Raw genomic sequence first — 14,082 nt, 5'->3', positions numbered from 1 at the left:
CTGAATCAACACAGGCCAATCCCTACTCACTTTCTGGAACACCAGATTTCTTCTATAGCTTCTGCTTGTCCGCCATATCTTGAATCAATGATTTGGATGATTCCTAGTGTCTTTAGATAGGCTTTCGAGTCTGTATTTCGTACCTTAGATTTGTCTGATTATTAAGATAATGTCCCATTCATGTTAAGGTTTCTGAGTCTGTATTTCGATTTGCTTTGCTTCGCTATGAATTCTATATACTTCTCAAGTATTCTTTTAAGTAATAAATACAATTTTATTTCGACCAAAAACAATTCACCACCAGCCCCCAAATCTCTCTTTCTTTCCCATTTCTCCTCATTTCCTATTTAGTTCCACCAAATTAGCTTGATCGCTCCGTCTATTTTGCCAAAGTTCAGCCAAATCCCCTTCATTTATTTACTTGATCCCGTTGAATATTTTCCCTATTTTAGTATATTCTAGAATTGCTTCTAAAAATCGTCGGGGGTGTGAACTAGGCAAGTTAGTGAACCTCACAGATAAGAAGGAAAAAGGGTGACTTATGTGTGGTTCGCTGGACCTTGTTCACGGTGAGCCCATGGCCGAGTCTCGTCAATTATTCAATGGAGCCCGGGAAAGAATCATAAGAGGAAGGTCAAATTTCACTGTGGATTGGGAGAAAATGGCAATTTGCTAAGCTATAATATCAACTGATGTTTCGAGTAATTTAAAGTCTAATTATGAGTCAGAAAAATGACACAAACGGTCCTTAAACTTTGGCGCAATGTACAATGTGGTAATTGAATTTTTAATTTATTCAATGTAGTCCCTAAAATTTAACCCAATATGCAATGTGGCCCTTGAACTTTTAATTTGTTTAATGTAATCCCTGAACTTATGGTAAATGTTCAATTTATTCCCTGAACTATATGAAAATGTGCAATGTAGTCCTTTCATTAATTCAAGTTCGGGGACTACATTGAATAAATTAAAAGTTCATGGACCAAATTGCACATTCGGTCAAAGTTTAAGGACTGTTTGTGTCATTATCTCTTATGAGTCTCACGGTGCAAATTGTTGATTTTAATACTAGAGGATGCGAGGGAGTAATGAGACAAAAATTAATGAGGATTTTTTGAAACTTCATTTAAATATTTTCGGATCTACATATATTAAAGGTAAGCATGGTTCAGGCGGACTATTCCCAACATGGAATCGGGAACCGCCCACTAAGGACCGGTTCTGAGAAATTGAAATCGGGAACCGGATGGTCCGGTTCCAGAGTGGATCCATGGAACCGGTCCCACCAAGTTTCACATAAATGGAGGTGACCGAGAGTGAGAGAGAGAGGCAATGAACGGCTAGAGGCGCGGCCATGAGTTAATGGGAGTTGAGAGTCGAGCTTCAAATTAGGGATTTTATGACTTTCATTTTTCTAAAAATGTTTTCTTTTTTTTGTTTGGTTGAAATTTTTCTTAAAAATTATATATGTGTGCATATATTACCGATCCGGTTCATTCTGGGTGGGCGGTTCCATGTCTAGAATTAGGAACCGGATCGGTACTCACCGATTTTTGTAAATTAGAACCGAAAACCGGACCGGTCCTCACAGGAGCTGCCGGTTCCAGGCTGGTCCGGTCCGGTTCCGGGCCGTTCCTGGTTCCTTTGCACACCCTCAACATATATAGAGTTTTTCTCGATTATCGAATGAGAAATTCGATCGTGAAACTTTTTGTTGATCGACCAAATCCTCTGAGTTGTTTAGTTTCTATTCTCGCACCTCATAAAAAGATTGTTGAGAAAGGGAATTAGCTTTGAAAGCATGAATTTCTCACTGAACATAGAGGAACTCTTGTGACTATGTGGACTGCATACTCTAGAGGAAAGAAACCCATAATGTGATTAGGGGTAAGTGGTTTCAGTTTCCGTACAGGTTTTATTTGAAAATAGATTCCTCATTTTTTGAAACCTAAAACTTACTTTACATACTGTAGAACCTGGAACGTACCCTGTCACAAGTTCTAAGGTTGGTTCCAAAATCTACTTAGGTTTCCACCCGTATTATTAATTGAACAATTGCCGTGAATCATCATCTTTAATAACCACCACTTGTTGCTACAATCAACTAACCACAATTTATATTTAAACACACGAAGAATATGAAATATTAACAAAGTAAAAATCTCAGTCATAAAATAGAAGCTCAGACTAGTGATTCCAAATTATACATTCATTATCTGACGCCATGAAATACCGCATGATCACATAAAGATATAGATAAAAAAAAATACAAAAATTTGTTCCAAGTTCTACCTACCTATAACCTAAAACCTATATGTTGAAATAGGTTTCTCTATTTTTGGAACCTGAAACGTATCTTGCATCTCCTGCAACCTAAAACTGGACAGGTTCCCACCGGTTCAGTTCTTTGGTTCCAAATTCTACCACGAAACCATACTCACCCCTAAACGTAATTGTTATTTAGACAAAGTAGTTATCGTTATTCCAAAGGGGACAATGAAATGATATCACCAAACTAAGTGGAAGCAAATTATGAAATGGAAAAATCATCTTAGTAGTAAAACACGGCCCTGAAAAAACAAGATAAAGAAAGCTAATCTTCATCCATGCTCAGCCAAGTAGTAATCCATTGGGATGATCATCATAATGGCTTCAATGAATTGGCGATATCGATGACAAATCTATAGTTAACATCTAATTTTAACAACCGTTCCATGGCAATGTTCACAAAATCCGTAGGAATTAGCTCAATATGTGCGACTATGTCGTGCTTTGTTGCGAAATCAATCATCTCTTGCGTCTACTTAATCCCTCCAATGCCACCTCGTCCCACAATCTTTCGACCTGATGTTATAAGTCTTATTTTTAACTTTTTGTATTTATGAAAAACTCAAAGCTAACCTTTTACTAAAACTAAAAAGCATCCCTCAACACCAAAATGAAGGCAATATTTCACAAGAAGAACTATATAATTTTAAAAGACCTGCTTAGGCTTACCCGTGAGGATCGGCGTGGCAAGTAACTCAAGTGGCTTCTCAGGTACATCAATCATGACAAGCTTTCCATTAGTTTTCAAGAGATCGATCAGAGGCAAAAGAGCAGGCACAACGAAAACTGTGTTAATGATGCCATCCATTGCGCCCATTGCAGACTCTAGTTGATAAAGGATAATAACATTAGTTCGTATTCATTTATCCTTACCCCTATGCATGATCTAAGAAAATAGTTTGTTGTTACTCTAACATACTTGCATCTCTTCTGTATTACGGCTAATGAAGAATCCGTTGGTTCTTAGCTGTCCATGGCTTCCTTCTTCTTGTCAGGCGAGGTACTGATGACGGTCACCTTGGGCCCATGGCCTTAGCAAACTTTACAGCCATGTGCCCAAGCCCACGAAGTGCGTTCTGGCTTTATCAAGCCCGTAATACTTCAATGGACCGTTGACGGTGATCCCACCACAAAGAAGAGGAGCACTACCATTAAGGAACTACTGAATTCAATTGATTGTTCGACCAAAAAAACAATTCAGTTGATTGATATTAATATTAGAGTGTGAACTTGATCGACACAGGCCGATCCCTACTCACTTTCTGGAACACCAAATTTCTTCTACAGCTTCTAATTGTCTACCATATCTTGAACCGATAATTTGGATGATTCTCGGTGTATTTAGATAGGCTTTCGAGTCTGCATTTCGTACCTTAGATTTGTCTAACTATTAAGATCATGTCCCATTCGTGTTAAGGTAAACAGAGTATAAAATGAATTAAATTTAGTTACCCGTGACCTGATTTCGTTACGTGGGCCTTTAGTGAATTTTGACCTATTTTTAGTTTTAGTGGCATCACCGGTAAAGACTTATGCTTTGATACCATGTGTAACAACGTGCCTACCTCTCAACACAAATGAATAACTTATTACTGACTTTTCTTAACCAGAAAACCAATTTACTTTGCCATTGAGAACGTGTTTTCATGAGGTCCTCATGGAAGCCGTTTTCTTCTTCTTGCTCTAAGACAAGCACAATTTTACCTTGCCCATATTTAAAAGTAAGCCATACCCAAAGAGGTATATTGTCACTTAAAGGTCACTATGAGGATCAGAGCCGCCGTTTCACAAGTGGAACCTTTACTCTATGTATGTAACAAAGGTAAAATACGGGCATCTATAAAAATTAATTCGCCCGAAAATTTGAAACACAGGCTGATCTGCAGAAAATCGAGACTTTCGCTCTTGTCATTCCAGGCACAAGAGGCTATTATATTTGCCTACTCGGCGATAACCAATCGAAATTAACTTGGTGTCTACCTTTACCATAGGAAATGATCATTTGGGTGTACGAAGAGATTGGCGATGAGAGCGGGGCGAGAAGCGAGGTGCATATAGTGCTTGAGAAGATACCAGAATAGGGTAGGTGGTGATGACGTACCTAGTGAGCAAACTGAACCGGACGTAGTGCGCCAGCATTGCTTCCCATTTTTTTGACCAGTCCAACCGTTGAAAGAAATTTATCTCTCCTTGTACTTGGGTCTGCTCTCATACCGGCCAACGAGAGAGAAGCATCAACTATAAAATAAAGAAAAAAAAAACAGAAACAATACGCATCCTCTGGAATTATTTAATTGGGAAAGGCAAAAAATGCGCATCCACTTTACCTGCAAGTGCTAAAAATTTTATTATTATTATTTAAGGTCTTTATCTTTCCTTGTACATTTGTGTATTCAAAACATTGTTATAGCAATTTACTTAAAAGGATGATTTGTTGAAAGTCTCTTCGTGGACGTGTAATTTCCAATCGTTTCTACAGACCAGGTGCAAAATCAGGCACGTTATACTAGGGCCGATTTTTGTTTATTTCTAATTAATCTTAAAAATTAAAATTCCATGAAAAAGTCAGAAATTCCACAAAATCCAAGAAAATGAATTTAGCAATAATGATGTTTCTCGGGACAAAAAATGAAACAGAACCGAAGTACAATAGATTTTTTCCAATATTAAAAATAATACATAATACATCCATTACTTGCAAAGGTTGACTAGTCAAAACAAGAAGATATGATGACGCACGCTTTCTGCCGCAGTTTGCTCACTAAGTACGTCATCACCACCTCTTCCCGCACCTTCTCAAGCCCTATATATGTACCTCGGTTCTCACACCCCTCTCATCGCCAATCTCTTCTGATATCCCAACACACACAAATTACAGAACTTTCTCCCGATTTAAGTTTTGAAGTAGTGCTCGTCATGCTTGGTGAAATGGCAATGTCACCAGAGAATGAACACCCGGTGAAGGCTTTGGGATGGGCAGCCAGAGATTGCTCAGGACATCTCTCTCCCTTCAAGTTCTCAAGAAGGTAACATGTCTTGGTCTTTCTGTTCTCTGTTTCTGTTTTTTGGTGCAGTGAAAATGCAACAAAGGTAAAAATCTTTTTTTTCTGGAAATTCATTTTTATAGGGCCACCGGAGAAAAAGATGTGACTTTTAAGGTATTGTATTGTGGTATATGCCATTCTGATCTCCACAATGTCAAAAACGAATGGGGAACAACTTCTTATCCTGTGGTACCCGGGTATGGTTCTCAAAAACATAGGGTGCGTTTGGTACAGCATTTGGAATGCTACTTTGGGAATGCAAATGCCTTTGGGTGGAAGCCCTTTAGGAAAAATGCAAATGGCGTTCGGTAAAAACTCATTTGCAAAGCTATTTTGACCCAAGTGGTGTTTGGTTAATTTTTTTTACAAATGGGCTTTGAGGGGGTTTTTTTTAAAAAAAGGCAAAAATACCCTTCGCCGGCTCCGGCGAAGGGCTACGGCTCCGGCGAAGGGCTACGGCTCCGGCGAAGGGCTACGGCCGCCGGCGAGCCAGATCTGGCACCGGCGGCCGTCGCCCGTCGCCGAGCGACCCCCGGCGAGGGACGCCGACCTCGGGCGACGAGGCCCGAGGTCGCGCGACCTCGGCCGACGGCCGCCCTGGGTCGCGCGACCCAGCCGACGGCCGCCCGGGTCGCGCGACCCCAGCCGACGGCCGCTGGGTCGCGCGACCCGGCCGACGGCCGCCCGGGTCGCGCGACCCGTGCGACGGTCGCCCGAGGTCGCGGGACCCAGCGGCCGCACACTGGCGGTCGCCCGACCCCGAGCGGCCGCGCCTCGGGCGATCGCTCGACCCCGGGCGGCCGTCGCCTGGGTCGGGCGACCTCGCCGGACCTTCGCCGTCGCCGGCCCTTTGCCCTCGCCGGAGTCCCTTTGGTGAAGAAGATGAACAGTAACGAGAGGGCAAAGCCGGAATATTGAAATTTGAGTGAGGGTAGTTTGGAAAGTATAAAAATGATTTTGGCATTTGGTTCAAGGCTGAAAGTCCAAAGCTAGTCCTGATCAGTATTGGGCTTTCAGCATTGAAAATGCTAGTTTTGAGCATTTTCAATGCTCAATGCTAACCGTTTGGTTCAGCATTTTTGGGAAGGGGCTTTCGGGGCTGAAAGCCCCTTCCCAATGCTGAACCAAACGCAGCCATAATCTTTTTCGATTTTCTTAAATAAATAAACGAAAGTTTTGAGAAAATAATTAGACCAATTGGCCATTGTATGCAGGCATGAGATTGTTGGTGTGGTCACTGAAGTGGGCACCAAAGTGACAAAATTCAAAGTTGGGGATAAAGTGAGTGTTGGGTGTTTGGTTGGGTCATGTCAATCCTGTGCAAATTGCAAAGATGATCTTGAGAATTACTGCCCCAAAATGATCCTGTCTTATGGTTCAAAGTTCTACGATGGAACCATTACCTATGGTGGCTACTCGGACGTCATGGTATCAGATGAGCACTTTGTGATTAAAATTCCTGACAACTTGCCTCTTGATGGCGTTGCTCCTCTCCTTTGTGCCGGGATCACTGTCTACAGTCCATTGAAGTACTATGGGCTTGATAAGGCTGGATTGCATTTAGGAGTGGTTGGGTTGGGTGGGCTGGGGCACATGGCCGTGAAGTTTGCCAAGGCCATGGGCCTCAAGGTGACCGTTATTAGTACTTCGCCTAACAAGAAGAAGGAAGCCATGGACCATTTGGGAGCCGACGAATTCTTGGTTAGCCGCAATACTGAAGAGATGCAAGTATGTTCTAGTCATAAAAGATTTTCTTTTATCATGTATAGGGATAAGGATAAGGTAACATAAATTTATGTTACTATCTTTTGTTACGTGCAGTCGGCGATAGGTACAATGGATGGGATCATTGACACTGTCTCAGCTGTGCATGCTCTTTTGCCTTTAATCGGTCTTTTGAAAACTCATGGCAAGCTTGTCTTGGTTGGTGCGCCAGAGAAGCCACTTGAGTTACTTGCTATGCCACTCCTTATGGGTAAGAATAAGCACGCCTTTGGAATTTCTTCTTAAAAAAACTGCCTTCGTTTTTGGTATCTAAGATAAAATTCTAATGTTTTGTAGTTTTTGTAAAAATTTATTGTCGAGTTTCACATATGAGAAAAAAAGTAACAGTTAAGACTAACAATGACAGGAAGAAAGATTGTGGGAGGAAGCCTTATTGGAGGGATTAAAGAGACGCAAGAGATGATTGATTTCGCAGCGAAGCACGACATAGTTTCGGATATTGAGCTTATTACTATGGATTATGTGAACACTGCCATGGAGCGTCTGTCAAAGGCGGATGTTAAGTATCGATTTGTCATCGACGTTGCCAATTCATCGAAGTCTTCTTGAGGTTTTCCGATGGCTTGGTACTCTCCAGAGCAAGAATGACGATCAGCATTTCTTATCTTGTCTTTTCAGAGTTGCTTTATATAGCTAAGATCATTTTCCAACTTGTATCAATTTAGCGTGATTTGCCTATGCTCTAGTGTTGTTATCATTTCATTATCACCTCCGAAACAAAGATTATCGCTTTGTATGGACTGCAACCGTACTTTAGGTTGCTTTCATTTTAAGCAGGCAATTCTCTTAATGACATGAGCTCCCTTGATGTGTGTATTAAGAAATTCATGCACTCGAAAGCCAACATCCTTTTCAACTTTTTTTTCTTTAATTTGTGGCTATGTCAAAATACTACAAAAATATATAGGGCTTGATTATATAAAAAGAAGTTTTGAAGGTTTTTTTTTTTTGGTTGAATTTGAAGGTTCACTTGCACATTCGATAAGAATTAGCGATCAGGAAGTACTCAATTAACATATCTTACCGTTGTAAGTATATATGTAGTGAAAGATTAAGAGAAGATCTCTATAGGTAGCTCGGTCGAAAATATTCTATGGAAATTTCAAAATTTGCCATTACATTTTTCCTTTATATATCTATACTTTTCAAATCAACACTTCGCTATGAGACTTTAAATTACACCTGAAATTAGTTCACATAGTATCGTACATCATACCATTTTTCATTTAATCACAAAATGTCAAAGTCACACTTCTAACCTTCTACAATTGACATCCGTATGAACCAATAGATTTGATCTATTTTAAGCAATAAAAAAATATAGAAGACAGTCTCTTTTAGAGTGCTAGCTAGGAGTCTTTTAGGACGCACATGATAATTATTTTATTTTTCTATTTTTTTGTCCTCGAAAACAAGTTTGGAACAGAAATCCATTTGGTAAGGCAATTTCATTTTTTCTCTTTTTGGAACATATTTTTAGTCCATAAATAGGTTTAGAATAGAAATGAGAAGTTCTACTTTTCAGTTTTTGAAACAAAAAGAGAAATAAAAATTCTTCTTGTCGTTCGCCATCACCTCCCGCAGCCACCCCCGCCCGCCACCACCACATTCCCCCCCGGCGATCGGCCGCCGCCTCCCACCACCCTTTGCCGGCCGCCACCCCCACCGGCCACCGCCTCCTGTTGCCATCCCCTGTTGGCCGCGCGGCCGTCGATGAATGGAAAAAAGCATAAGAAGGAAAAATTTTGTGTCGTTATCAAACGAATTTTTGTTTCAGGAAGAGAAATTTTGTGTCATTATCAAATACGTATTTCTGTTCAGAAATTCGTCTGGGGAATAAAAATAAAAAAATCTTTTTCTGGTCAGAAATATATTTCAGAAATTGAATAGTTATCATTCGCGCCCTTAGAGTATATGTGAATTGTATGTATGGGCAACTTTAAGGAACTATTGAATTCAATTGATTGTTCGACTAAAACAACAATTCGGTTGATTGATATTAATATTAGAGTGTGAACTTGATTGACACAGTCAATCCCTACTCACTTTCCGGAACACCAAATTTCTTCTATCGCTTCGATTGTCTCGCCATATCTCGAACCGATGATTTGGATGATTCCCGGTGTATTTAGATAGGCTTTCGAGTTTGCATTTCGTACCTTAGATTTGTCTAACTATTAAGATCATGTCCCATTCGTGTTAAGGTAAACAAAGTATAAAATGAATTGAATTTAGTTTCCCATGACCTGATTTCGTTATGTGGGCCTTTAGTGAATTTTGACCTATTTTTAGTTTTAGTGGCATCACCGGTAAAGAAGTATGCTTTGATACCATGTGTAACAACGTGCCTACCTCTCGACACAAATCAATAACTTTTTACTGACTTTTCTTAACCAGAAAACCAATTTACTTTGCCATTGAGAACGTGTTTTCATGAGGTCCTCATGGAAGCCGTTTTCTTTTTCTTGCTCTAAGACAAGCACAATTTTGCCTTGCCCAAATTCAAAAGTAAGCCACGCCCAAAGAGGTATATTGTCACTTAAGGTCACTTTAAGGATCACAGCCGCCGTTTCATGAGTGGAACCCTTACTCTATGTATGTAACAAAGGTAAATTAGGGCATCTATAAAAATTAGTTCGCTCGAAAATTTTGAACACAAGCTGACCTGCAGGAAATCGAGACTTCCCTTCTTGTCATTCCAGGCACGAGAGGCTACTATACCTGCCTACCCGGCGATAGCCAACCGAAGTTGACGTGGTGTCTACCTTCACCATACAAGATGTCCCCTAAGTTCCCTCCAAATGTTTTTCTTCCCTGGTGAGAAGGAATACGGAGAGAACTTACAGGGAGGAGCCTCCACCATACCGGGGAATTCCTTCTCCTATCTCCCCTTGAGCCTTTTAAGGTCCTACTTAGGACCATTACTCTATGTCTGTGACAAAGGTAAATTACAGGCATCTATAAAAATTAGTTTGCCTGAAAATTTGGAAATATTTATATTTGTAAAAAAAAATAATTACTTAAGTGCCATCACCGATTTGAGATGCCGGAAATTCGACGTGGCAATATTTTAACATTTTGTCCGACGGAGGCTCGCCAGCGCTGTTTTTGTTCGATGGAGAAGCTCAACTATTCAGAAAACTGGTAGTCTTTGAATCTAATTCTACGGTCTTGAAGCTGAACTTGAGCCCCGTGACTTCGGTTGCATTCTTCATAGTTGAGAGCTTTAGCTTTCTCCATGCACATGTCACTGTCCGGATGAGTCAATGTATCATTGCCTACTCTATGGCCATGCTAATTCTCATGATTAGGATAATAAAAATGCCATAATTTTTAGACAGCGCTCACTTTAGTATCAAAACTTTTTGTTAGATCACTTCAGTGCCACTTTGGCCAAAAAAAAAAAAAGAACTCAATTGTCAACTTCTATTTGGGACGCCAGAAATCTGATGTGGCAATGTTTTATCTTTTCTTCGATTGACACGGCTCGTCAGCGCTTTGAGTCAACATAAATAGCCCTAAACAATGTCGTTCAACAAGTTTACACCAAATTTAAACCCTAATTCGGACAATTACCATTGTAGATGCCAAGAGAATAAATCTAAACTCAAAACAAATTATTTCTCCAGTAGCTCCTATGCTCTGGTTCTGCGCGTCCATCGTGGCGACGCAATGAAGGTGGGAGGTTGGAGAGTATTCAGGAACAGGGAACGATTTGGATTCGCTTTTGGCCACGATGGTTATGAATCGAATTGGAATGGAGATTTTTTTTTTCTGGAGCTTGGAGAAAGCGGCTATAGCGAAGATTACACCGTTGATGATGAGAAAGTTGAACAGAGGTTCGAACCACAAGAGAGAGATATGAACCTTCACGAGCTTATAGATTGACAAGACGGAGAGCTTCGGAGCCAAAGCCTATGAGAGTACGGTGGTCGACACGGCAATGCCTTTAGCCGAGAGCATCCAAGCACTCAAAGAGACCGCCATTGTTGGTGCGGTGTAGAGCTTTAGGTTCAGTTTGTTTCGCAGAAAATATTTTTTCGAAAAATATTTTTCATAATTTCTGGTGTTCGGGAGGCGGAAAATGAGTGGTCAAGGAAAATGTTTTCCGGTCAATGGAAAAGCTCCTTTGAAAACTGAGGAAAGGAAATCATTTTCCAATCTTCCCGTCTTCTCCTCTCCTCTCTCCTCTTCCCGTCCTCTTCTCTTCCCATCGTTCCCATCGTCCTCTCCTCTTCCCATCGCTGGATTTCCAGAGCCGCTCCTCCTCCGTTGCTGCCTCGCACTTCGTTTGCTCCTCCCCCGTTGCTACCTTGCGTGTCCTCTCATCCCTCGTCTCGTCCCATGGCTGGCGAGCTCGAGCGTAGCCAAGCCTAGCCTCGCCTCGCCAGATCCGGCGATGCTTGGCGGAGCTCGAGACCAGCGAGGCGAGGCGAGGTTGAGCCTTACAAGATCTGGCGAGGCGAGGCAAGGCCGAGCTCGAGGCCGAGCCTTACCAGATTTAGTGAGGCGAGGTGAGGCCTTGCTCCCGAGGCCGGTCGCCGGCCACGGCGAACCTTGCCGGCCTTGGACGAGCGAGGCCAAGCCTCGCCTGTGGCCGATCGCCGGCCGTCACCGTGGCCGGCGATCGGCAGAGCAAGAAAGAAAGGGAAATAAAAAAGAGAAAAAAGGAAAAGAAAAGAAATATTAAAATACAAAAATACAATATACAAATTTATTAAAAATAATGCATGAAGGAAAATATTTTCCATACCGAACGGCAGAAAATATTTTTCGAGACTTTTTCAGTTTCAGTTGAATACCGGAAAATTGTGTTATTTTTCAGGAAAATGGCTTCCTGAAAAATATTTTCCGGAAACGTAATATTTTTCATGAAACGAACGAAGCTTTATTGAGCGAAAGCGGAGAGAGAGAGAGAGAGAGGACCAAAGTATGACACCATCATTTTTGGTGCTGTGTTGAGCTTCAGGAGAGCACCCATTTTTATTTGATTGAGTTTTTGGTAGGAGTGATCGATTCCCGGTCTGATCCTATTCTAAGATAGAACTAAAAACTGGACCGGGAGGATCGATTCCCAAAATTGGAAACTGGGGACCGGATTGGTTGGTCCTAGGACCGGGAACCGGACCGAACCCCGGTCCGGTCCAATGGAACCAGTTACTTGGGGTTTAATTCACATTTTACTAATTTTTGTCAATGAATTTATGTCAATGAAGTTCACTTATAGTTTATTTTACATTTTACTAATTTTTTTAAAGAGATAAAAAAAGTATATGTAAACGATTCGATCCAGTCGGTCCGGTTCTCCCTTGGAACTAGGAACCATACCACCAGGACACCGATTCCACTTTTAGAAATCAGGAACTGGATCGACATTCCCGGAAACTGGACCCAACCAGCCAGTTTGGTCCAATCTAGGCAATTTCTAGTTTGGACGGTCCGTTTTGCACATCCCTAATTTTTGGGGCCATGCAAGAGGTTAGTGAAAAGGGATCTGAGAAAGGTTAAAGAAGAATGGCTCTGTTAGATCTGAAATTGTAATTTTCATGGAGGGAAATAAAAAATAATTTGATTTCTTTTCCACGTGGACTTTCCTCTATCAGAAAAAAAAACCACATAGGCATTAACATTTAATTAAAAAAGCCACATAAGATTTTTCGTTAGATTTTATCGTCAGAGGCACTTAAGTGATTTCTTTTCTTTTGTGTGACACTGAAGTGATTCAGCGAAAATTTTTTAACTAAAATGAGCATCATACAAAAATAATGACACTTCTAGTATCATTTTTCTCCAATTCTCATAATCAATGTAATAATTATAACAGTGGGCCAAAGTACCGTCATATAAACCATCTAGGACGGCAATTTTCTTGATGATATAGGTAGAGTCCAACTGATCATACGTACTTCCACTGCATGTTCAATACACTACTCTCGTATCGGGATCACATTTCACGACATTGAAAAGTACAAAGAATCCCTATGAACATTAGTGTCGCAATATTTTCTTATGTATTCGTGGTTTGGTCATCTACGTATTCCTTTCCTCCTGACCTTTTCTTCACTGAAGCTCCAATGGACAGTTTATATAGGGCAAAAAAAGGTTGTTATAGGTTTGTCCACCAACTTTCGTTTATTTAAATTGAGACGAAAGTCTCTCTTTGGCTTTTATAATCTCATTTTGTTCCCCATTTTATATTTCAGTACATTCTATTTGAAATACTCTTATGTTTATTCCTCTTTAAAATTTCCATAAACTCTTAAGTCATTGGATAAACTCATTTTATAAGTGATAAAGTGCACATGATTAGCTCGAATCCCGGGTGCCGCAGGGTGACTTAACCGGTGCACGTGTGTGGTGGCTAGCACGTGTCGCCCCCAGGGTTTACCTCCCGGCTGTCGGCCGTGCGGGGGTTCCCTGGGTCATCAAAAAAAAAAAAGTGCACATGATTAGTCCATGTCGCAAAAACACGAAACCATGTATTTTCTTTTTTTGAGAATTAATGAATCAAATTAACAATAATTTTCCAAATCGTTGATTCACTTGTGCTTATATTGGGCAACGCTGTCAATCAACAGTAAACGACTTGTCCTCTCTTACCACAATGCCGAATTTGTGTATGTATGTGGAATGGAAAAATTACCCAATCAATCATGAATCTTTTGTATAGATGCTGATTACATCCTAAATTTTGTCAATTTTGTCAATTTGTCCTGAAGATTTGCTCGAAACTCCAATGTAAGGCCTTCTAGTCAGTTTTTGTTTGCAATTGCGGACGTGGGGATCCAATCATCGCCGGTCTTCTTACATGGCACACCAGCACATCAGCGATTTCTGGTGAAAATTGACTGGAATAATTACATTGGAATTTCGCGCTAAGATTTAGGATTAAATTGAAAAAATTTAAAAGTTTAGGACTGAATTG

General features: G+C 40.8%; 1 protein-coding gene and 1 pseudogene across 1 annotated transcript; one reads left to right on the top strand and one right to left on the bottom strand.

The window, feature by feature from the left end:
* Positions 1-2,641: 2,641 nt before the first annotated feature.
* LOC115665449 (probable mannitol dehydrogenase) lies at positions 2,642-4,467 on the bottom strand (annotated as a pseudogene).
* A 759-nt stretch (positions 4,468-5,226) lies between these two features.
* LOC130141008 (probable mannitol dehydrogenase) lies at positions 5,227-7,894 on the top strand. The gene is made up of 5 exons (XM_056321610.1): positions 5,227-5,354; positions 5,456-5,569; positions 6,587-7,100; positions 7,194-7,347; positions 7,504-7,894. The coding sequence occupies exons 1-5, from the start codon at positions 5,245-5,247 to the stop codon at positions 7,704-7,706; spliced, it is 1,095 nt and encodes a 364-aa protein (XP_056177585.1). The 5' UTR covers positions 5,227-5,244; the 3' UTR covers positions 7,707-7,894.
* The last annotated feature ends 6,188 nt before the right edge of the window (positions 7,895-14,082 follow it).

Source organism: Syzygium oleosum, unplaced genomic scaffold (assembly GCF_021117445.2).
Source record: "Syzygium oleosum isolate NSW1041296 unplaced genomic scaffold, Sole_v2.1 Sole_v2.01, whole genome shotgun sequence".
Lineage (NCBI taxonomy): Eukaryota > Viridiplantae > Streptophyta > Magnoliopsida > Myrtales > Myrtaceae > Syzygium > Syzygium oleosum.
This window is presented reverse-complemented; position numbering and strand designations above follow the sequence as displayed.

Excerpts from the sequence above, each read along its gene's own strand:
- LOC130141008 (XM_056321610.1), top strand. The coding sequence starts at position 5,245 with ATGCTTGGTGAAATGGCAATGTCACCAGAGAATGAACACCCGGTGAAG. Across the intron at positions 7,101-7,193 it reads GCAATACTGAAGAGATGCAA|TCGGCGATAGGTACAATGGA; the intron begins GTATGTTCTAGT and ends TGTTACGTGCAG. Across the intron at positions 7,348-7,503 it reads TGCTATGCCACTCCTTATGG|GAAGAAAGATTGTGGGAGGA; the intron begins GTAAGAATAAGC and ends TAACAATGACAG.